The 26,263-nt window shown below is 39.6% G+C and overlaps 1 protein-coding gene across 2 annotated transcripts in view; it reads right to left on the reverse strand.

Moving 5' to 3' along the window:
- The window catches only part of JMY (junction mediating and regulatory protein, p53 cofactor), a 100,410-nt gene that overhangs the window by 41,268 nt on the left and 32,879 nt on the right, over positions 1–26,263 (reverse strand). For both annotated transcript variants that reach the window (XM_032277410.1, XM_032277421.1), the window contains exon 2: positions 7,718–7,891. In XM_032277410.1, the coding sequence (XP_032133301.1) occupies positions 7,718–7,891 (174 nt within the window). The remainder of the gene's footprint in view (positions 1–7,717; positions 7,892–26,263) is intronic.

Here is a 26,263-nt window from a genome sequence, read left to right on the forward strand (position 1 = left end):
GCAATTCTCCTGCCTCAGCCTCCTGAGCAGCTGGGATTACAGACACGTGCCACCATGCCCAGCTAATTTTTTGTAGCTTTAGTAGAGACGGGGTTTCACCGTGTTGACCAGGATGGTCTCGATCTCTTGACCTCGTGATCCACCCGCCTCGGCCTCCCAAAGTGCTGGGATTACAGGCTTGAGCCACCGCGCCCGGCCCAGCAAATTCTTTATACTAGATTCTCTCTGTTGAAATAACTAGTTTTTCTGACTAGATCTCAACAGATAAACTATGGAACAGAAATTTAATAAAAAGAACGTTCAGAATTCAAAAATCTTAATATAAAAATCATTTTTACTTGCATGGTTAGGTCCCTGTATCATTTATCAATAGAAAAGAAAGAAAAAGAACTGTAAAAACTTGCATTATGGCTTTTCTTTTCCCCCTGAGATGGAGTCTCACTCTGTCACCCAGGCTGGAGTGCGGTAGTGCCATCTAGGCTCACTGCAACCTCTACCTCCTGGGTTCAAGAGATTCTCCTGCCTCAGCCTCCTGAGTAGCTGGGATTACAGAAGCAAGCCACTATGTCCAGCTTTTTTTATTTTTATTTTTTATTTTTAGCACAGATTGGGTTTCACAATGTTAGCCAGGCTGGTTGTGAACTCCTGACCTTAGGTGATCTGCCCACCTTGGCCTCCCAAAGTTCTGGTATTACTGGCATGAGCCACTGCACCCAGTGCATTATGGCTTTTGGAAGAGGGGAAAAAAATTTTTTTTTAATCCTGTGTTATTTGAAAGTAACTTGTACTTTATTGGATTAATATCTTTAACTTTATAATATGTATACAGCTACAAATACACAGAACACAAACATGCTTTCCATGCTTTTTAAAGCTGTTTTTTTTAAACTGATTTGAAGTTTCATAGCTTTAATGTTGCAGCCAATTGGTAAGGAACTTGTTTAATAGTTTATTGTACCTAAGATATTAAGCAAGGGTACTGAGTACTTTTCCTAACTTGGCAAGTTTGAAGATGTGCAGCACTGGTTAGTTGGATCATGTGCTAAAAACAATGACACCTCTGTTTTCAGTTTCAATGCTAGAAAGAAAACAGTGCCTGTCTTTAACATGGAAAAAAGTGTGTGCCAGCTAGGATAGTCAAACTAGTTTATAAATACAAATTTCCTGGCATGGAATTATTGTGAAGTATAGCACTTGGATACTGGCTTTTACGTAAGAAACATAGTAGGGGGAAAATCCACCTTAGATTCTTTGGCAAAATAAATGCCAAGATAAATCAGTGAAAGTACCATCACGAAAAAGATGAGGGGGAAAAAACTGTGAATATACTAATGTAACAGCATCTATAATGCAAATTTTCCAGGCCCTGGGGTTGCCTGAAGATGACTCTTGAATGATCTAACAACATGATTAGCTTAGGCAGCATGTATTCATGGATTTTTATATTCAGAGCAAATATTGAGAGATTCTTAAATATCGAAATGTGAGAAACTATGCTTTTAAAAAAAAGTTAAGAGAAATTGAAACACACATGAACTAAAGGAAAATATAGCTCAGGTGAGATACGAGTATCTTAATGTATAATGGTGGCACTACATAGTTTATAGCATGCATGTAGTGGATGGATACAGTGGTAAAAATTGCACCCTGCACAATAAACAGCACCTGACCAAGGGGGCAAAGTAGATAATGAAATGCAGCTCACACTTTGCCAGGCCATGTGTATTTCTACACTTGATCAGAAGGGGCTCTTTTCTAATTAGTTTGATGGGTGAGTGGGGTGGGTGCCTTTTTCTATTTCACAGAAAGGCACCTACAGACCTGCCCTGAAGGCTGGCATAAGAATGAAATGCACATTCAAGAATTTACCAGGAGACAATTGGCAAAATGAGGTGACTGGCTACAAAAGAAAGAAATGCAAGTGCCTTTCAGTTTCTAGCTTATTTACTTTCAGGAATATTTAAAAATAAGTTGGACAATCTGTTTGAAGGGCTTATGATTGATCAAGACGATGAGTAAAGGCCAACTGGCTCTGACCCATTAAAGACACCGGATTTAAAAATCTATGGGTTCATCTAGTTTCAACTTCATTTTACTTTCATTTGAAAGTAACTTGTACTTTGTTGTTGGATTAACATCTTTACCTTCACAATGTGTTTACAGCTACAAATACAAAGAACACAAACAAGCTTTCTGTGCTTCTTAATGCTGTTGAAGTTTCATAGCTTTAATGCTCCAGCCAACTGGCAAGACCCAGAAAAGCTCCAACCCTGAAAAATTGTAGCCTTCAGTTCAGTATGGGAAATACTTAAGCTGTTTCAAGTCCTATTTTATTAGCATAGTAGTTCTCAAACTTAAGTGTGTAGCATAATCACCTGGAAAGCTTGTCAAAACAAAGACTGCTGAAGTCCATTCCTAGAGTTTCAGTAGACATCTGTGGAGGTGAAGCCCAAGGATTTGTATTTCTAACAGGGTTCCAGGCTATACTGATACTGCTAGTCAGGGGAATCACAATTTTGAGACCTAATATAGTAGACTTACAATCTGTGGGCTCCCTAAAGAGGTGTCTATCTCAGAAAGACTTCCAGGCCTAAAATAATGCTGGTAGGCAGAAGCTGCTTAATGCTTAACAGGTGAGATAGTATATGTTAATATCGTAAATATTAAATGTAAAAACAAATATAAATACATTATACATCTGGGATGCCAAGTTACCTTCTTTCCTATCATACTTTAATACCTAGGTTAATGAAACCATTGGAAATCAAGCTCTACATACAGAGAAAAGGTCAATTATTTGGTTAACAACTTTATACCTAGTTAACAAATTCTTTTTTTCCCCTTTCTTAGAGCATTTCATGCATATCTTTGAACAAACAAATTCTTTATATTAAATTCTCTCTGCTGACTGCCGGACTCAGACGCTCAGGTCCTGTAATCCCAGTACTTTGGGAGGTTAAGGCGGGTGGGATCACCTGAGGTCAGTAGCTCGAGACCAGCCTGACTACCATGGAGAAACCCCGTCTCTAATAAGAAATACAAAATTAGCCAGGCGTGGTGGGGCATGCCTGTAATCCCATCTACTCGGGAGGCCAAGTGAGGCAGGAGAATCACTTGAATCCAGGAGGTGGAAGTTAAGGTGAGCCAAGATCGTGCCATTGCACCCCAGCCTGGGCAACAAGAGCAAAAGTACATCTCAAAAAATAAAATAATAATAATAATAATTCTCTCTGTTGAAGTAACCAGTCTGATATTCTGATTAGAACCCAACAGACACAACTGTCCATAGAATGTAACAGCATTCCAGCCATCTTTCCTCTCATTTCCTATTAATCCTTAGACTAAAGGCACATCACACAATTCACACCCTGTGGATAAAGCAGGTTTTGCTATCAAATGCATGTGTTCAAGCCCAACCATGCTACTCTCTAGCAACCATCAATGGTGCTGGATTGGTGTGAAGATTCAATTAAGTAACTGCCAATACCACACTGCCTGGATCAAGCACCAAGTACAAGCACTAAACCATTCCTCTTTGTACAACTCTTTATCAGAAATATTCTCCACTCCAAACACCAAAAGAGATTGTAACGTACCCATTCCCTACTGAAAATTCTTCATTCTTCAGTAGTGAAGCCCTAGACAGTCCCTCTTTTTACATATATCTTTAGGCACTGTTGATCATCCCATTTTGTGTGCTTCTTATATAAGTGTGTACATTCTTTGCATTTAATGTCAGCTTTATTGAGATATAACTTGCACACAAAAGGCAACATTTTGAGTGTAAATTTTGATTAATTTTGACAAATTTATACACTCATTTAACAACCACTAAAATTTAGATTTAAATAATCTCTCCAAAGATGTCTTTGGTGCCTGCTCCCTCTCAGTCAATTTCCCCTAAACCACCCCAGGCAACAACTATTTAGTTTTCTGTCAGTACAGATCTGAATGATCATTTCCAGAATTTCAAATAAAGGTATCACAAACTTTATGCTCTGTGTCAGGCATCCTTTCCTCAGCATATTTCCTGTAAGCAATCTTATTAAGGCTTAATTTACATACAAACAAGTGAATATATTTAGAATGGTCAACTCAGTGAGTTTTGACATCTGTATACACTTCTGAAACATTAATCAAATACTATTTTCATCACCTACAAAAGATTCTTCGTGCCCCTTTGAAGTCCATCCCCCTTTAGGCATTATATACTATTTTGTATTTGCTTCTTCGACTTAGCATGATTTTAAGATTTATCCATGCTGTGCCTATCAGTTCATTCCTTTGCATTGCTGAAAATTATTCTATTATAGTCACATGCAGTGTGATGATGTTTCCGTCAACAATGAGACACATATACAATGGGGGTTTGATAAAATTATATTGGCACTGAAAAATCTGATTGGCCTAGTGACATTTCGATGATCCTGACCCTGTGTAGGCGCTAGGCTAATGTGTGATTGTGTTTCAGTTTTTAACAAAAAGGTTTTAAAAGTAAAAAAAATTTCTTTCTATTACTAACAGATCTTAGTAATTACAAAAAATCTGGGTACAGATTTTTTTAACTTGAAAGTAACAAGTAATCAGTAATGCAGTTTAAAAAAAAAATCTTTGGAATCAGAGATACCTGATTTGAGTACTGTTATGAGTTCTACCACTCAGAAATTAGCTGTGAACAAGTACATAATTATCCCAATATTGGTTTTCTTATCTATGAAGTAGGAAAGAGTACCCAACTTACAAGGTTGTGTGATAATTAAATTAGCTAATCTATGTAAAGCCGACACATCTCAAACTAATGAAATGTATGAGTTGCTAACTAAATCTAATTGACTTAGTTAAACTTGTATTTGCAAATTCACAAATAAAAGAATAGTCATGGTTGATGGGGCATTTTCTCAGTGTCTTAGAAAAAGAAATAAGGAGAAATATCATTTTTACTATCAGAAAAGACAAATTTTCAAAATACATTTTCTGTTCCTCTTCACCTACATTCTACTATCCAGGAAAAAGGTGGCAGCTATGTGATGCTAGTGGACGATACAGCCTGACGAGTAGGACAATTTGCTAATATTAATACCCAATACAAATTGTGATATAAGTATATGAAAGAATGTGTATAGATTCTGGATAGTCAGTGCTATGCTGTACGGACTGTCTGCTAAACAATGCAGCACTCTAAAGTAGGTGGGTGTCCATGTCTTCCAGTTTATTAATGGCCTTCTAGTCAAGTTCTTCAGACACGCATCTATAATTCATTTAAAGAAACAGGAATTTCCAGGCCAGGCATGGTGCCTCATGTCTGTAATCACAGCACTTTGGAAGGCCAAGGCAGGTGGATCACGAGGTCAGGACTTCAAGACCACCCTGGCCAAGATGGTGAAACCCCATCTCTACTAAAAATACAAAAATTAACCAGGCATGGTGGGAGGTGCCTGTAATCCCGGCTACTTGGGGGGCTGAGGCATAGAACTGCTTAAACTCGGGAAGCAGAGGTTGCAGTGAGCCGAGATCGCACTACTGCACTCCAGCCTGAGCGACAGAGTGAGACTTCATCTCAAAAAAAAAAAAAGGGAAAAGGAAAGGGAAAGGGAAAGGGAAAGGGAAAGGAAAGGAAAGAGAAAAGAGAAAAGAAACAGGTATTTCCAGGCTGGACAATGGCTCATGTCTATAATCCCAGCACTTTGGGCAGCCAAGGTGGGCAAATTGCTTGGGCTCAAGAGTTTGAGACATGCCTGGGTAACAGAGGGAGACCTCCGTCTCTACAAAAATTACAACACAAAAAACAGCTGGGCATGGTGGTGTACACCCGTGGTCCCACCTATTTGTGGGGCTGAGCTGGGAGGACTGCTTCAGCCCCGGACATCAAGACTGCAATGAGCTGAGATCATGCCACTGTACTCCAGCCCAGGTGACAAAGACGCTGTCTCAAAAACAAAAACAAAAAAGAAACAAATTTCCAGCATCTAAAAATTCTTTGTTCCATGTTACCATTTTTTTCCCCATGTTACCATTTTAACCCAAATGCCAAATTTATGATAAAACTGACTGACTGAAACCAAAACCAAAACCCAAACCCCCCAAAAAGCTGGGAGCACAGTATCTTTCAAAGGTATTTATCAGGAGTCCGTCTGAGTCATGTGACTGTCCTACTCTCCACCCTGACACATTAGTAAGGAGAAAATAAGACAGACAACCTGACCTTCTCATACATTTCAAATATACTCATCCATGTCCGCATGCATAAGGTTCTTAGAATAATTGCTAATTTTCTCAAAGACTCAATCTTATATAATGATATTCCAACTCAATCTATTATGTAAAAAGACAACTTTAGTGTTCTAGTTCAGCACCATTCATATGTGAATTACACATAACATTTAAGGTCAGCTATAAAATCAAACTCTTAAATGCTTATCTCAAAAAATGTTTTTTCACCCATATTGTGGAGGAAAAAAAATTTACTTACTTACTTATTTATTTATTTATTGAGATGGAGTCTTGCTCTGTCCTCCAGGCTGGGGAGCAACGGCATGATCTCGACTCACTGAAACCTCTGCCTTCTGGATTCAAGTGATTCTCCTGCCTCAGCCTCCATGTTCAGCTACCTTTTATAGTTTTAGTAGAGAAGGGGTTTCACTATGTTGGCAGGGCTGGTCTTGAACTCCTGACCTCAGGTGATCCACCTGCCTTGGCCTCCAAAAGAGCTAGGATTACAGGCACAAGGCCTCTGCGCCCAGCCGAAAAGAATTTTTTTTGTGTGTAATGTGCTTCATATACTACTAAAAAAAAATCATGTATATAAAGTTCTGCCATTAAAAACTTAAAACTTACCTAATAAGTTCTTCGAAAAGAAATGCTTCCATAACTGGCTGGGTATGGTGGCTCACATACCTGTAGTCCCAGAATGTTGGGAGGCCAGGGTGGGCAGATCCCTTGAGCCCAGGAGTTTGAGACCAGCCTGGGCAATATGATGAGATCCCATCTCAAAAAAAAAAAAAAAAGTTCCCAACACTTTTTTTTTTTCTTGGAGACAAGGTATTGCCCAGGCTGAAATACAGTGGCACATTCATGGCTGATTGCGGCCTCAACCTCCCGGCTTCAAGCAATCTTCCGCCCACCTTAGCCTCCTGAGTAGCTAGGACTACAGACATGCACTATCACATCCAGCTAATTTCTTTTTTGTTTTTTCATTTTTTTTTTTTTTTTTTTGTAGAGACAGGTTCCCTATGTTGCCCAGGCTGTTCCCAAGCTCCAGAGCTCAAGTGATCCTCTTGTCTCAGCCTCCCAAAATGTTGAGATTATAGGCATGAGGCACCATACTCAGCCTGCCCAAAACTTCTGGTAATGAAGTCTAAGACTACACAGTCTCCGAAACATTAAAGAGGAGACACGACTAGAGGAGGAAGGAAAGTACAGGAAAGGGAAAAATATTTCCCACTGTATTTACGACTTTGTGCTAACTTGAACACATTACTTTCTGGGCTATCCTCAACCTTGGCTACTCAGCAGAATTGCCTTTTGAGGTGCTTTAGAACGGATGCTCAAGGCTATAGCCCTAATCGACCAAACAAGAAACTTTGCAGAAAAAGGACCAGGTGCCCCTTTTTCTGTCTTTTTTTTTTTTTTTTTTTTTTTTTGAAGTTCCTCTAGTGGATGACACATGTCCTTTCAGGCTGACAACTATAAAAGAGGCAGGCTACTAGTTAAAAAATACCTTGATCTGCTGTCTTCGTAGCATGGCAAGTTCTCTCATGTCTCGGAATGGCTGTAGTAAATACTGATAGAGTTCAGTTGTAGCTTCTGCAAGGCTGCTGTAGGCTTCATCCTCCAACTGATACAAATCCAGAAGCTCCACCATGCTCTCTGTGTTCTTGTGCTTATCCAAGAGCTGTGGAACAAGACAGTTTCACAAATAACGAAAATCAATTCTATGTGAAGGAACGAAGCGGGATAAGAAGAAAAAAAAAAAAAAGAAAGAAAATCAATTCTAATAACCAATGAATACTTGCTTTGAACTCCCTCCCTATCATGTGAGGACCTCGGAACCCCAAAACACAGAAGCAAGAGGGAACTAAAAGCACTGACTGCTTTTCATCACTATCTCCATGCTTCAGATGTCTCAGTACTCAAGACCTTTGTCTGAATCATTCTTTTGAGGCTCAATGTATTGAGCTTAGCCTTAACTCTTCCGGAAACTTTTTTTTTCCCCTTTTTTTCTGAGACAGGGTTTCACTCCTGTCACCCAGGCTGGAGTGCAATGGTGCGATCTCAGCTTGGGGCAACCTCCACCTACTGGGCTCAAGTAATTCTCCTGCCTTAACCTCCCATATAGCTGGGACTACAGGCGCACACCACCACACCTAGTTAGGCTTGTTAGTTTCTTATTTTTTTATTTTTTTTATTTTTGTTGAGATGGGGTCACATCATGTTGCCCAGGCTGGTCTTGAAATCCATGGCTCAAGAGATCCACCCTCCTCAGCCTCCCAAAGTGCTGGGATTACAGGTGTGAGCCACTGCACTGGACCCCCAATTTTTTTCTGCTATCTAGCAGGAAAAAAATCATCTGGGTCTGGAACATTTCCAATAAATTTCTTCAATTTCTACTTGTTACCTCCTTCAAAATCATGGTCAGGCAATGGCCTAGGAGTTGGACATACAAAAACATGTTCCTGGTCCTCAAGAATTTATAGTGTAGTGAATAAACAGAAAACAATTATTACTTTTATTTTATTTTATAAAAAATTATTCTTTTCCCAATGGTTTTTCAAGAGATAAAGAATTTCAAATTGTGATAAATATTATGAAAATATAAATAAATGTTTGGAAAAGAATGAGGCTGGGTGGAGTGGCTCATACCAATAATCCCAACACTTTGGGAGGTCAAGGTAAGAGGACTGCTTGAGGCCAAGAGTTTGAGACAGGCCTGGTCAATGTGGTAAGACCTTGTCTGTATAAAAACAGTAATTTGCTGGGGGCAGTGGCTCACACCTATAGTCCCAGCACTTTGGGAGGCCAAGGTTGGCAGATCACAAGGTCAAGAGATCGAGACCATCCTGGCCCAACATGGTGAAACCCTGTCTCTACTGAAAATATAAAAATTAGCTGGGCATGGTGGCACCTGCCTGTAGTCCCAGCTACTCGGGAAGCTGAGGCAGGAGAATCACTTGAACCCAGGAAGTGGAGGTTGCAGCAAACTGAGATGGCACCACTGCACTCCAGCCTGGTGAAAGAGCAAGACTCCGTTTCCAAGAAAAAAAAAAACCAAAAAATCAAAATCCAGTAATTTAATCTTAGACAAGATTTCTTGGGAGAAAAAATGTAAAAATTAGCTGGTAGTCCCAGCTATGGAAGATTGAGGCATGAGAACTGCTCACACCTAGGAGGACGAGTCTGCAGTGAGTCATGATTGTGCCACTGCACTCCAGCCTAGGTGTCAAAGTGAGACCTTGTCTCAAAAAAACAACAACAACAAAACAAAACAAAACAAAACAAAAAAGTGGCTGGGCACAGTGGCTCATGCCTGTACTCCCACCACTTTGGGAGGCTGAGGCGGGCGGATCACTTGAGATCAGGAGTTTTAGATTAGCCTGGCCAACATGGTGAAACCCTATCTCTACTAAAATTTAAAAAAATCAGCCAGGCGTGGTAGCACAAACCCATAATCCCAGCTACTGGGGAGATTGAGGCAAGATAATCGCTTGAATCTGGGAGGTGGAGGTTGCAGTGAGCCAAGATTGTGCCACTGCACTCCAGCCTGGGTGACTGAGTGAGACTCCATCTCAAAAAGTAAGTAAATAAATGAAAATAACAAATGAAAATAACTAATATAGTAAGACAACAATTTACATGTTTAAATTTGGACTCATTTATCTGGTGGCAGTATCATCTCCCTAAAGGCATAAAATTCTTCTATTTCTTTTCACACCTGTAAGTTTCCACTACTATCCTTCTGCCCACTTATTTGCTTTTTAGCTATCATATCAGTTCGTATATGTAATTATGCTGAATTGAGAATTCACGCTCATTTCCTGTTCAGATTTTTGGCACAATTATGTAGCAGCACCTGTATTATTGACAATCATGATAAATCAGATACTCTACATTAAAGTGCTTTTATAACAAAGAAGTGCCAAACAAATATTAGCTATCAATCTATTTTTTTAAGGCTACTGTTAAAGCTAATAGGGAGAATTGACTCTTGCCAGTATTAGTTGAGCAGTTCTATCAAACCAAGTTTTGCCACTGATAAAAACAAAAAACCGTGGGGTAAAATATTACAAAGCAACTGCCTGTAGGCACTGCAGAGTGACCAAAACAGCTATAAAATGGAAGGGACATCAACAATACCTTGGAAGTAGGGAGGGCTCTAGGTGTTTTTTTAATTCATGCCTTTCAGCCTGAGGGTATGCCCCAGTGGATGCCAGAAGAAGGGGAGAGGTATGGCTAAAAGAAACCCACAGTCTTGCTAGCTTGAAGAATCTGAGGACAGAGTTCAGGACGACCACAGCAGCTAGAAAGCCAGAGGACAATGCTGAAAAGGAGACAGACTAAGAAGAAGAAACTCCAAATTCGTATACAAACTCTACTCAAATTTCTGGTGCTCACAGGAACTATACATGCACAGGACAGGTACTAAGCAATCCAAATAAAACAAAACAATAAATATTTCATCTGCTTCCTTCTGTAAAGAAGTTAAGAGTTTGACATTTGAATCCAATCAACTTTACTGCTGAAAATCACTAAAAATCAGCAACTCTGAGGGAACATAACAGAATTCAGAGGCTCTACAATGTATCCTTCACAATGTCTATACAAAGAAATAAAAAAACAAAACTCAGTCATCAAAAAGCAATCAATGGGGCAGGTGGGGTGGATCAAGCCTATAATTCCAGCATTTTGGGAGGCAAAGACAGGCCTCCCTGTCTTCCAGCACTTTGGGAGGCGAAGACCCTTGATACGATTCCAGCACTTTGGAAGGCAAAGACCCTTGAGGTCAGGAGTTTCAGACCAGCCTGGGCAACATGGTGAAACACTGTTTCTATGAAAAATATAAAAATTAGCCAGGTGTGGTGCAGCATGCCTGTAGTCCCAGCTACTTAGGAGGCTGAGGTAGGAGAATCACTTGAACTCGGGAGGCAGAGGTTGCAGTGAGCCCAGATTGCACCACTGTACTACCGCCTCGGTGACAGAGCGACTCTGTCTCAATTTAAAAAAAAAAAAAAAAAAAAAAAAATGAACTTAAAAGCAATCAATGAAGACCATAAGATCAATCACAAGATGAAACAGTTATAGATTTAACAGACAAAGATTTCAAAGCAGCTATTATACTGCTAATTAGACATAAAAGAAATACACTCATCAAGAATAAATAGGAAATCTCAAAAAATACACACTAATTCTAGACCTGAAAATTCGCTTTATGGGTATAGAGTATGGTTGTAATAACATTCAATGAACTTGAAGACAAATAAAGAAAAATTATACAATCTTATAGAGAAAAAAGAAAACCTCAGGGACTTATGGGGCAATATTAAAAGGTCTTCCCCCACAATTTGAGATGAAGTCTCAATACATTGCCCAGGCTAGTCCTGAACTCTTGAATTCATGCAATCCTAGTGCCTCAGCCTCCCAAAGAGTTAGGATTACAAGTGTGAGTCACTGTACCTGGCCAAAAGGTCTTAACATATATTGAATCGAAGTTCCAGAAGGAGAAGAGAAAATGATTCAGATAAAAATATTACAAGAAAAATCCCAAATTTGGTGAAAGACATAAATCTACATAAGCAAGAGGCTCTGATAGTCCCAAGTGGACAAATGCAGTTACCCACAAGTAGGTTTATCATATTGTAGTCAAACTACTAGAAGTCAAAAATAAAACAGAAATTCCTGAAAACAACTGGAGAAAAATAACATAAGAGGAACAAGTACACTCCAGCCTGGGCAACAGAGCGAAGCCCTGTCTTAAAAAAAAACTACAGCCTAACACCTCCTATTACCACAGACACAAAAATCCTCCACAAAATATTTAGCAAATCCAACAATATGTAAAATGAATTATATACCACAGCTGAATGTGATTTATTCCAAGTATACAAGGCTGGCTCAGCATTAAATAATCAATTAATGTCATCTATTACAAAAACAGGCTAAATAAGAAAAATCACAAGATCAAATCAACAGATGCAGAAAATTCATTTCACAAAATCCAACATTCAATTCATAAAACTCTTAGCAAACTAGGAATGGAAAACCTCCTTTGCCTTGATAAAAAACCTCGAGCTAAAATCATATTTAATGGTGAGAAAGTATCGGGTTAGTGCAAAGTAACTGTGGTTTTGAAACTACCATTACTTTTGTACCAACCCAGAAGTGTCCCCACTATCATGAGGCAAAATGTCCCCTTTACTGCTCCTATTTTTAACACAGTACTGAAAGTCCTAACTAATGCAATTAGAAAAGTAAATTTTAAATGTGTAGATTGGGAAGAAGGAAGTAAAACTGCCTCTGCTTGTAGATGACATATTTGTCCACGTAGAGAATGAATTCACACACACATACATCCCACCACACATTCCTCCAGGCCGGGTACAATGGCTCATGCCTGGCAATCTCAGACACTCTGGGAGGCAGAGGCAGGAGAATCACTTCAGCCCAGGAGTTCAAGACCAACCTGGGAAATCAAAGAAGATCTAAGGAAATATTCCATGTGTATGCATAGGAAGACTCAATACTGACAAGGCATTAGTTCTTCTTAACTTGATCTATAAATTCAATGCAATCTTAATCAAAATCTCTGCAAGTTATTTTGTGGATATCAAAAAATGGATTCTAAAGTTTATGGAGAGGTGAAAAGACTCAGAATAGCTAACACAATATTGAAGAATGTTGAAGGTCTCACACTATTTAACTTTTTTTTTAGATACTATATGCCACAGTAGTCAAGACAGTAGGGTATTTGTGAAAGAATAGACAAGTAGACCAATGGAACAGAATAGAATCCAAAAATAAATCCACACAGATACAGTTAACTGATCTTTTAACAGAGGGCAAAGACAATTCAATAGAAGAGTCTTAAAAAAGAATCTGGACACAGAACTTGTACCCTTCATAAAACTTAACTCAAAATTGAGCATGGAATTAAATGTAAAACTCAAAACTATAATATCTCTAGAAGATAACATGGGAGAAAATCCAGCTGACTTTGCCTTTGGAATTGACTTTTTAGATATAACAACAAAAACACAATCCATTAGAAAATTGTTAAGACGGGCTTCATTTAACTTCTGCTCTGCAAAAGACACTATTAAGAATGAAAAGACGGGCCACAGATGGAGGGAAAACATTTGCTAAAAACATATCTGATAAAAGACTGTTACCAAAAATATACAAAGAACTCCTGAAGCTCATGTAAAAAAAGACCCAGTTTACAAATGGGCCAAATATCTCATTGAAAATATACAAATGGGCCGGGCGTGGTGGCTCATGCCTGTAATCTCAGCACTTTGGGAGGCTGAGGCAGGCGGATCACCTGAGGTCAGGAGTTCAAGACCAGCCTGGCCAACATGGTGAAACCCTGTGGGAGGGAGGAAGGGAGGGGGGGAGGGAGGAAGGAAGGAAGGAAGGAAAATATACAAATGACAAATAAGGATATGAAAAGATGCTCAACATCATATAACATTAGGGAATTATAAATTAAAATGAGATACCAATACATACCTACTAGAATAGTGAAAATCCAAAACCCTGACATCAGAAAATGCTAGAGAGGATGTGGAACAACCAGAACTTATTCACTGTTGATGGAAATGCAAAATTGTACAGCCACATTAGGAGACATAAGTTTTCTTTTTTATTTATTTTGATAGATGGCTGAGAGATAGTCAGGATCTCACTCTGTTACCCAAGCTGGAGTGTAGCGGCATGTTCATTGCTCACTGAAGCCTTGAACTCCTGGGCTCAAGTGATCTTCCCACCTTAGCCTCCTGAAGAGCTGAAACTACAGGTGTGCACCACCATACTCGTTAATTTTTTTTTTTTTTTTTTTTTTTGAGACAGAGTTTCCCTATTGTTACCCAGGCTGGAGTGCAATGGCGCGATCTCGGCTCACCACAACCTCCGCCTCCTGGGTTCAGGCAATTCTCCTGCCTCAGCCTCCTGAGTAGCTGGGATTACAAGCACGCACCACCATGCCCAGCTAATTTTTTGTATTTTTAGTAGAGACGGGGTTTCACCGTGTTGACCAGAATAGTCTCGATCTCTTGACCTCGTGATCCACCCGCCTCGGCCTCCCAAAGTGCTGGGATTACAGGCGTGAGCCACCGCGCCCGGCCAATTTTTTAAATTTATTGTAGCAATGGGATCTCACTATGCTACTCAGGCTTATCTTGAACTCCTGGTTTCAATCAATCCTCCCACCTCAGTCTCTCCCAAAGTGCTTGGATTACAGGCATAAGCCACTATGTCCAGTCCACTCTGATAGTTTCTTACAGAACTACATGTCTCTTACCACATAATATAGCAATCATGGATCATTAATATCTATCCAAATGAGTTGAAAATCTTTATCCACACAAAAACCTGCACATTGAAGTTTATGGAAGCTTTATTCTTAATTGTGAAAACCTGAATGCAACCAAGATGTCTTTCAACAGGTGAATGGATAAGCAAATTGTAGTACAGCCATACAATGAAATGTTCAACAAGAAAAGAAATGAGCTGGACGGGCACTGTGGTCGAGGCCTGTAATCCCAGCACTTTTTGAAACCAGCACTTTTTGAGTTTGAGACCAGCCTGGGCATCATAGGGAGATCCCATCTCTATAACAAATAAATATTATTTTAAAAAGGGAAACGAAATGAACTATCAAGCCACAAAAAGATATGGAACACCTTATATGTATACTGCTAACTAAAGGAAGTAATCTGAAAAGGCTACATATTATATTATTCCAACTACATGACATCCTGGAAATGCCAAACTACAGAGTAAAAAGATCATTCGTTACCAGGGGCTGAGTAGAGATGGAGCACTCCAATGAACGGATGGAGTCCAGAGGATTTTCAGAGCAGGTAAACTATTTTGTGACACATTATAATGCTATATACAGGATATCGGGACATTATGCATTTGTCAAAACAGAAATTCTAGGGTTCTACATTTTCTAAAAAAGGAAAGCAAACCCAGAACTGTACAAAAATTAATTTTAATATAAACTATAATGTATCAATGCTGGTTTATAAATTGTAACAAATGTACCACAGCCAATGCAAAATGTTAATAACAGGAAAGACTGAGGACAGGAGAGAGGGATTACGCATGGAATCTCTGCAGTGTCTGCTCGATTTTTCTGTAAACCTAAAACCGATGTAAAAACTCAAGTCTATTAATTTTTAAAAACAGATGACACAGCCTACTTAAAGACATGTTATATTTCATTGTATGTGTTAAACTATCATAAAAGTAAAACAAATAAATCATTCAAAATAAAGCCATAATAACCAATTAACACTGAGTTTCATACCCTCTGACACCTATTATTTTTTATAAGCTGATCAAAGCTATGTCTGTTTTTCCACTTTTTCAACAGGCAGTTTTTTGGTTGGTTCTATTATTTGTTTTTAATAGAGTCAACTAGAGCAAAAAGAACCAATTCAAACATCAATCTGGGGTTTGGTGAAGAGAAGTAGGTTAATGAATACAAAGATACAGTTAGAATAAATTCTGCTATTTAGCAGTATAGTAATGAAAATTAAAGTTAACAGTAACTTACTGTATACTTTAAAACAGCTGGAAAAATTGCAATGTACCCAACACAAAAAGAGGATAAATGTTTGAGGTGACAGATATTGTAATTACCCTAACTTGATCATTACACATTGAATATGTGTATCAAAATATCACATGTGCCACCCAAATATGTACAACATTATCAACTAAAAATACAAAACCCTCTGAACATTGGTCATGTAACAAGTATTAATAAATTATTTACATATGTAATTAGTCAAGAAAGTAATGTATTTGTGGATTGCCCACTCTGTGCCCAGCATTGATATATCCAACAAATACTTCCATGATTCTACTACTAGGCAGACATTCTACCAGAAACTAGGGACACAATGGTGAACCAAAGCAGACATCTTTTCTGCTTCTTTAGTAAACTCTTTAGCTTACTTAATCTGATAGGAACAGAGACATTAATCAACGTCCCAAACAAATTTAAAACTGCAAAGGTAAACACCTCTGTGAATGAGAGGCAGATAAACTGCAAGTAAGACCGCATACATGAACAGAGGCCAGGTCACATTGGATGCTGCTTTGTGATGAAAGCTAAGAAAAGCTGGCCAGGTACAGTGGCTCATGCTTGTAACCCCAACACTTTGGGAGGCTGAGATGGGTGGACCACCTGAGGTCAAGAGTTTAAGATCAGCCTGGCCAACATGGTGAAACTCCTTCTCTACTAAAAATACAGTATTAGCCAGGTGTAGTGGCACGTGCCTGTAATCCCAACTACCAGCTAAGATTACACCACTGCACTCTAGCCTGGGTGAGACAGAGAGAGAGAAAGGAGAGAGAGAGAGAAAAAGAGAGAGAGAGAGAGAGAGAATGTGTGTGTGTGTGCACAAGCAAAGAAAAGTCAGTAATAGTTTTTTTCTTTTTTTTCTTTTTTTTTTTTGCCTTCAAAGGCCTCTCTGCTTCCAGGGAAACATCAAAGAAGACTTTCCTAAGTAAAGGAATCCTGGCTGGGTACTGTGGCTCACGCCTGTAATACCAGCACTTTGGGAGACTGAGGTGGGCAGATCATGAGGTCAAGAGATCGAGACCATCCTGGCTAACACAGTGAAACCCCATCTCTACTAAAAATACAAAAAAAAAAATTTAGCTGGACATGGTGGCACATGCCTGTAGTCCCAGCTACTTGGGAGGCTGAGGCAGGAGAATCACTTGAATCCAGGAGGCGGAGGCTGCAGTGAGCCGAGACAGTGCCACTACAGTGCAGCCTAGGTGACAAGAGTGAAACTGTCTCCAAAAAAAAAAAAAAAAAGACGGACATGGTGGCACACATGGGGATGCCAAGGTAGGAGGCTGAGGCTGCAGTAAGCCATGATTGTACCACTGTACTGCAGCCTAGACAAAAAGGCAAGACCCCATATCGATAAAAAAATTTAGTGGCCACAGGCGGTAGCTCACATCTATAATCCAAGCACTCTGGACTGCCTTGAGGTCAAGAGTTCAAGACCAGCCTGGGCAACATGGTCAAACCCTGTCCTCACAAAAAAAAAAAAAAAAAATTAAGCCACGCGTAGTGGTGCACACTTGTTGACCCGGCTATTCAGGAAGCTGAGGTGGGAGGATCACTTGAGCCAAGGAAGTGGAGGTTGCAGTGAGCTGAGAGGACACCACTGCACTCCAGCTGGGTGACAGAGCAGACCCTGTCTGAAAATAAAAAAATAGAAAAATCTGTTTGTAACAAAGACCATGCATATTCAAGGATACTTGAGTCTGAGTCTTCTCGGCAGCTGTCCTTATTTTGGCCCAAGTAAACTCTTCAAATTATATTTTGTGCCTCAGCCTCATCCTTTTAGGTCAACAAAGGAGTAATTCCCTCCTTCTAAGAATATGTACATAAAAAGAAGCCCTTTCTCTTATACTTCACTTGAAAACGAACACTTTCATTGAGATAATTATTTTTCTACCAGGTTTCAGGAATAGCAAAACTGTTAAAAGAATGAGGGTGGGAGAGGGATCCAAGATGGCCAAATCAGGAACAGCTCTGGATTATAGTTCCCAGCAAAAACGCAGAGGGTGAGTGGTCACCGGATTTCCAAACGCATTTCTATTGCCCACAGACCAGGAGACTCCCGGGCGGAAAAGCGCCACGAGTCTCCAGCGTGGCTGTTTCAGCTGGCGCAGCAGGTCTCTACACAAAACTCACACAAATCCGGGCGCCATTTCAACTGGCGACAGGAATGCCTGGGAGACAGAGTCGCCCGTTCAACTGGTAAAAAGGGGACTGAAACAGGGAGTCAGGCCAGGAGATTCCTGGGTGGAAAAGTGCCAGGAGTCTCCAGCGTGACAGCCAGCACAGCGGGTCTCCACACAAAAACTCACACAAATCTGGGTGCCCTTTCAACTGGTGACTGGAATGCCTGGGAGACAGAGTCGCCCATTCAACTTTAAAAAAAGGGGACTGAAACAGGGAGCCAGGTAATCTGGCTCGGCAGGTCCCACCCCGGCAATATGAAATGCTCTGGATTGAGAGTTCCACAGAAAGCACAGTTGAACCCAACACGGTCCAGCTCTGTGGGGGGAAGGGCGTCTGCCATTACCGAGGCTGTCCGCCATTACCGAGGTAGCCTGCCATTACTGAGGCAGTCTGCCATAACAGAGAGAGTCTGCCATTACAAAGGCAGAAGGCCATTACCGAGGCAGTTCTAACTATACCCCTATAAACAAAACTGCAAGGAAATTTACACAGTAGTTGGGCAGAGCCCACAGCAGCTCAGCAATGCCTCTGCTGGCAGACTCTGACTAGGCTGCCTCCTCGCTGGGCAGGGCAACCCTGAAAAAAAGGCAGGAGCACAACAGAAACTTATAAATAAAGCCCTACCTTCCCGGGACAGAGCACCTGGGGAAAAAAAAAAGGCAGTTATGAGTTCCGCTGCAGCAGACTTAAACATACCTGCCCAGCGGCTCTGAGCTGAACAATGGAGCTCACAGATCAGCACTAGAGCTCCTATAAAGGACAGACTGTCTCTGTCTCCTCAAGCAGCTCCCTGATTCCCGTATACCCAAGGAGACACCTCATAAAGGAGAGCTCAGACTGACATCTGGCAGGTATCCTTCTGGGACAGAGATACCAGACAAAGAAACTGGCAGCAACCCTTCCTGTTCTGCAGCCGCTGCAGGTGATCCCCAGACAAGCAGGGTCCGGAGCGGACCCCCAGCAGTCCTACAGCAGAGGCGCCTGACTGTTGGAAGGAAAACTAAGAAACAGAAAGAAATCACTTCATCAACAACAAACAGGACGTCCTCTCAGAGATCCCATCTGAAAGTCAACAGCTACAAAGACCACAGGTAAATAAATCAACAAAGATGGGAAGAAACCAGCACAAAAAGGATAAAAACAACCAAAACGAGAATGCCTCTCTTCCTCCAAGGGATCACAACTCCTCACCAGCAAGGGAACAAGGCTGGATGGAGAATGAGTCTCATCAACTGACAGAAACAGGCTTCAGAAGGTGGGTAATAAGAAACTTCTCTCAGCTAAAAGAACATGTTCTAACCCAATGCAAAGAAACTAAGAACCTTGAAAAAAGGTTTGACGAAATGCTAATGAGAATAAACAGCTTAGAGAGGAATATAAATGAATTGATGGAGCTGAAAAACACAACACGAGAACTTTGCAAAGCATCTACAAGTTTCAATAGCCGAACTGACCAAGCAGAAGAAAGGACATCAGTGACTGAAGATCAGCTCAATGAAATAAAACAAGAAGGCGAAGGTTAGAGAAAAAATAAAAAGAAATGAACCAAGCCTTCAAGAAACACGGGATTATGTGAAAACACCTAATCTACATTTGATAGGTATACCTGAATGTGACGGAGAGAATGAATCCAGGCTGGAAAACACTCTCCAGGATAACTATCCAGGAAAACTTTCCCAGCCTAGCAAGGCAGGCCAATATTCAAGTCCAGGAAATACAAAGAACACCACAGAGATATTCCTCAAGAAAAGCAACCCCAAGGCACATAATCATCAGATTCACCAGGGTTGAAATGAAGGAGAAAATGTTAAGGGCAGCCAGAGAGAAAGGTCGGGTTACCCACAAAGGGAAGCCCATCAGACTCACAGTACATCTTTCAGCAGAAACCCTACAAGCCAGAAGAAAGAGGGGACCAACATTCAACATCCTTAAGGAAAAGAACTTTCAACCTAGAAATTCATACCCAGCCAAACTAAGTTTCATAAGCAAAGAAGAAACAAAATCCTTTACGAACAAGCAATTACTCAGAGATTTTATCACCACCAGGCCTGCTTTACAAGAGCTCCTGAAAGAAGCACTAAACATAGAAAGGAACAACCAGTACCAGCTACTCCAAAAACGTACCAAATGGTAAAGAGCATCAACACAATGAAGAAACTGCATCAACTAGCAGATAAAACCACCAGCTGGCATCAAAATGGCAGGATCAAATTCATATATAACAATATTAACCCTAAATGTAAATGGGCTAAATGTCCCAATTAAAAGACAAAGATTGGCATATTGGATAAAAAAATCAAAACCCATAGGTGTGCTGTATCCAGGAAACCCATCTCACATGCAAGGATACACATAGGCTCAAAATAAAGGGATGGAGGAAGATTTACCAAGCAAATGGAGAGCAAAAGAAAGCAGGAGTTGCAATCCTAGTCTCTGATAAAATAGACTTTAAACCAACAAAGATCAAAAAAGACAAAGAAGGACATTACATAATGGTAAAAGGATCAATGCAACAAGAAGAGCTAATGATCCTAAATATATACACACCCAATACAGGAGCACCCAGATACATAAAGCGGGTTCTTAATGACTTACAAAGAGACTTGGACTCCCACACAATAACAGTGGGAGACTTTAACACTCCACTGTCAATATTAGACAGATCAACGAGACAGAAAATTAACAAGGATGTCCAGGACTTCAACCCAGACTTGAACCAAGCAAACTTAATAGACATTTACAGAACTCTCCACCCCAAATCCACAGAATATACATTCTTCTCAGCACCACACCACACCTACTCCAATTGACCACATAATTGGGAGTAAATCACTCCTCAGCAAATGCAAAAGAATGACATCATTAACAAACAGTCTCTCAGACCACAGTGCAATCAGATAGAACTCAGAACTCAGAAACTAACTCAGAACCCCACAACTTCATGGAATCTGAACAACTGGCTCTTGAATGTTGACTGGATAAACAATGAAATGAATGCAGAAATAAAGACGTTCTTCGAAACCAAAGAGAAAGAAGACACAACAAACCAGAATCTCTGGGACACATTTAAAGCAGTGTCTAGAGGAAAATATATAGCAATAAATACCCACATGAGAAGCAAGGAAAGATCTAAAATCAACACCTTATTATCAAAATTGAAAGAGCTAGAGGAGCAAGATTAAAAAACTCAAAACCTAGCAGAAGACAAGAAATAACTAAGTACAGAGCAGAGCTGAAGGAGATAGAGACACAAAAACCCTTCAAAAAAAAAAAAAAATCAATAAATCCAGGAGCTGGTTTTTCGAAAAGATCAACAAAATAGATCACTAGCCAGATTAATAAAAAAGAGAATAATCAAATAGATGCAATAAAAAACGATAAAGGGGATTATCACCACAGGTTCCACAGAAATACAAACCACAATCAGAGATTACTACAAATAACGTTATGCACATAAACTAGTAAACCTGGAAGAAATGGATAAATTCCTGGACACTTGCATCCTCCCAAGCCTAAACCAGGAAGAAGTCGAAACCCTGAATAGACCAACAACAGGGACTGAAGTTGAGGCAGCAATTAATAGCCTACAAACCAAAAAAAGCCCAGGTCCAGATGGGTTCACAGCGGAATTCTACCAGACACACAAAGAGGAGCTGGTACCATTCCTTCAGAAACTATTCCAAACAATCCAAAAAGAGGGAATCCTTCCCAAATCATTTTATGAGACCAACATCATCCTGATAACAAAACCTGGCAGAGACTCAACAAGAAAAGAAAACTTCAGGCCAATATATGTGATGAACACAGATGCAAAAATCTTCAATAAAATACTGGCAAACCGATTGCAACAGCACATCAAAAAGCTTAACCATCATGATCAAGTAGGCTTCAACTCAGGAATGTAAAGCTGGTTCAACATCCACAAATCTATAAACGTAATTCACCACATAAACAGAAGCAAAGAAAAAAACCATATGATTATCTCAATAGATGCAGAGAAGCCCTTTGACAAAATTCAACAGCCCTTTATGATAAAAATTCTTAATAAACTAGGTATCAACAGAACGTATCTCAAAATAATAAAAGCTATTTACGACAAACTCACAGCCAATATCACACTGAATGGGCAAAAACTGGAAGCATTCCCTTTGAAATCTGGCACTACACAAGGATGCCCTCTCTCACCACTCCTATTCAATATAGTATTGGAAGTTCTAGCCAGAGCAATCAGGCAAGAAAAAGAAATAAAGGGTATTTAATTAGGAAAAGAGGAAGTCAAATTGTCTCTATTTGCAGATGACATGATTGTATATTTAGAAGACCCCATCATCTCAGCCCAAAATCTCCTTAAACTGATAAGCAACTTTAGCAAGGTCTCAGGATACAAAATCAATGTGCAAAAATCACAAGCATTCCTATACACCAATAACAGACTTAAAGAGAGCCACATCAAGAATGAACTGCCATTCACTATTGCTGCAAGGAGAATAAAATACCTGGGAATACAACAAACAAAGGATATAAATGACCTCTTCAAGGAAAACTACAAACCACTGCTCAATGAAGTAAGAGAAGACACAGATGGAGAAACATTCCATGCTCATGGTTAGGAAGAATCCGTATCATGAAAATGGCCATACTGCCCAAAATAATTTATAGATTCAACACTATCCCCATCAAGCTACCAATGACCTTCTTCACAGACTGGAAAAAACCACCTTAAACTTCATATGGAACCAAAAGAGAGCCCGCATAGTCAAGTCAATTTAAGCAAAAAGAACAAAGCTGGAGGCATCACGCTACCTAACTTCAAACTATATTACAAGCCTACGGTAATCAAAACAGCATGGTACTGGTACCAAAACAGAGATATAGACCAAAGGAACACAGCAGGGGCCACAGAGGAAATGCCACACATCTATAACCATCCCATCTTTGACAAACCTGACAAAAACAAGCAATGGGGAAAGGATTCCCTGTTTAATAAATGGTGTTGGGAAAACTGGCTAGCCATGTGCAGAAAGCAGAAACTGGACATCTTCCTGAACATCTTACACTAAAATTAACTCCAGATGGATTAAAGGCTTAAACATAAGACCTAACACCATAAAAACCCTAGAAGAAAATCTAGGCAAAACATTCAGGGCATAGGCATAGGCAAGGACTTCATGACTGAAATACCAAAACCATTGGCAACAAAAGTCAAAATAGACAAATGGGACCTAATTAAACTCCAGAGCTTCTGCACAGCAAAAGAAACAGTCATTAGAGTGAATTGGCAACCGACAGAATGGCAAAAATTTTTGCAATCTACCCATGTGACAAAGGGCTAATATCCAGAATCTACAAGGAACTAAAACAGATTTACAAGAAAAAAACAAGCCCATTCAAAAGTGGGCAAAGGATATGAACAGACACTTTTCAAAAGGAGACATGTATGAGGCCAACAAACATGAAGAAATGCTCATCACTGGTCATTAGAGAAATGCAAATCAAAACTACATTGAGATACCATCTCATGCCAGTTAGAATGGCGATCATTAAAAAATCTGGAGACAACACATGCTGGAGAGGATGTGGAGAAACAGGAACACTTTTGCACTGTTGGTGGGAGTGTAAATTAGTTAAACCATTGGGGAAGACAGTGTGGTAATTCCTCAAGGACCTAGAAATAGAAATTCCATTTGACCCAGCAATCCCATTACTGGGTATATATCCAAAGGATTACAAATCGTTGTACTATAAGGACACATGCACACGAATGTTCACTGTGGCACTGTTTACAATAGCAAAGACCTGGAACCAACCCAAATGCCCATCAATGATAGACTGGACACGGAAAATGTAGCACATATACACCATGGAATACTATGCAGCTATAAAAAAAGATGAGTTTGTGTCCTTTGAAGGGACATGGATAAAACTGGAAACCATCATTCTCAGCAAACTGACACAAGAACAGAAAATCAAACACCGCATGTCTCATTGATAGGTGGGTGTTGAACAATAAGAACACATGGACACAGGGAGGGGAGCATCACACACTGAGGTCTGTGTGGGGGGAACTAAGGGAGGGATAGCGTGGGGTGGGGAGTTGGAGAGGGATAACATGGGGAGAAATGTCAGATACAGGTGATGGGGAGGAAGGCAGCAAACCACATTGCCACATGTGTACCTATGCAACAATCCTGCATGTTCTTCACATGTATCCCAAAACCTAAAACACAATAAAATATATATATTTAAAAAAAAAGAAAGAAAAGAAAAAAAGAATGAGGGTGAAAAAAATGGTGGCAACATTTTTCAATAGTAAAATCTCCCTGAGTCATTTACAAGTGATCAAATGCCACAATTCAACAGTAAGAGAACCCTCAAGCACCAGGCTTCTTTGGGCTCTTCTTACAGGGTCAATAACATAAATGCAATACAAAGTTTAGATACCATTTTCTGCCAGCACAAAAACATCAAGTCATTATATGACTATTAAGTCACAATATCACTCTACACAAATATGTGCAATAACTGAGGACAGAAAATCAGTTATTCTATCCAAACAGTAAAATTTTTATCTATTATTTCCAACATGCTTTTTGTCCTCAGACAGAATAGTACTTTACAAAGCTATTACGCAGCAACTAAACTTAATACTCTTGCAGAGAAGCCCAGAGCATCTCACCTAACACTGCTAATTTATTAATCTGCCTTCTTTCCTATAAAGTTTCATGTTTTTCCAATACTTGATTACCTTAAAAGCAATTATAATATCAATTGGTCAATCTATTTTAATCTAAGTATTGGCAAATAATCTTAATATACAGGAAATACATTTTATAACTTCATTTCAAAAAATGCAATTTACTGAGCATTAGATTTTAAATCATTTCCTATAAATTATAATAAAAGAATTCAACAGGTAGAAAAATAATTGCTAACCTGATACAGTTATACAACTTAATTTTTGATTTTGCTAACAAAAAACTAACAAAGTCCAGGGAATAAATAAACTGAGCTATGGGCAATCAAGTTTAAAAACTGCAAAACGTGAAAGATACTATAAATAATATATATAAAAGACTAAAAATAATTGTAAAGAAAGGTGAATTATTTAGGATTAAGGATATTTGGGATTAAGAGGGATGATGGCATGAATTTAACAGGTGGAAGATGCACCTAAAATGTGAAAGATGTGGGCTTGTTAAATTTGAGAAGATTCACTGAGAGCCACACTGAATAAGACTGCAGATGGATCTGAATGAGAATAAAACTGCAAAGTGTTTCCGAAAGGGTGAAGTTCAACCAACACAACATAAAAATGGGCCACAGCAGGATTCACAGAAAGGAAGGACAGAGAGCAGGGGCCTGGAAAGTAAAGCTCTGAATTATTTCTGCTTCAAAATTTGACATATCTCTTGTACAATTTCAGGAAATGATTTTGCTCTATTGATTCACTGAAAAGACATGAAGCAAAGGTCGGGTGAGCTGGCTCACGCCTGTAATCTCAGAACTTTGGGAGGTCTAGGCAGGTGGATCACTTGGGGCCAGGAGTTCAAGAGCTGCCTGGCCAACATGTTGAAACCCTGTCTCTACTAAAAATACAAAAATTAGCTGGGTGTGGTGGCGTACGCCTGTAATCCCAGCAGGTTTATTAGCCAAAGTTAAAGAAATGTGCACAGGAGACAGGTCTACGCCTTTCTTCGAAGACGATTTTGAGGGCTTCAAATTTAAAGGAGAAAGGCTAGGTTACTGAGAAGTACACACATTTTCATGAAAGGGGTGACAGGGAAAATAGTAATTCATGCCTTTGTTGGGTTCAGTGAATCTGCGCTTTTACATAAGATAACACAGACAAAAAACAACTAAAAAAAAAAAAAAGAAGAAGAAAAAAAAAGATTACAGACAAAATGGGGCAGGGTAACAATCAGATATGCCTTTGTGTCTGGTGGGTGAGGGGGTGGCTGCACCTGTAAAAATAAGCTACCAATTTACACTGCCATGGTGGAATTTTAACAGAAAAATCTCAAAGATTTGGAGCTCACTATGAATTTACTTGTGGGCAAAATATGGGAGAGGCATGTAGCTTTTCATCTTATAGCCATCTTATTAGGAACCAAAAAGGGTGGGTTTGCGTGACCCAGTTGCCAGCTTAACTTTTTCCTTCAGTTGAATAAATTTTGGGTCCCTAGATTTATTTTCCTTTCAAAAATCTATAAACAATATCTTCACCATTGATTATTACAACATGCAAATAATAACCTTGTGAAAAGGAGTGACTCA

This window comes from Sapajus apella, unplaced genomic scaffold (assembly GCF_009761245.1).
Source record: "Sapajus apella isolate SASKATOON/1434 unplaced genomic scaffold, GSC_monkey_1.0 scaffold1, whole genome shotgun sequence".
NCBI lineage: Eukaryota > Metazoa > Chordata > Mammalia > Primates > Cebidae > Sapajus > Sapajus apella.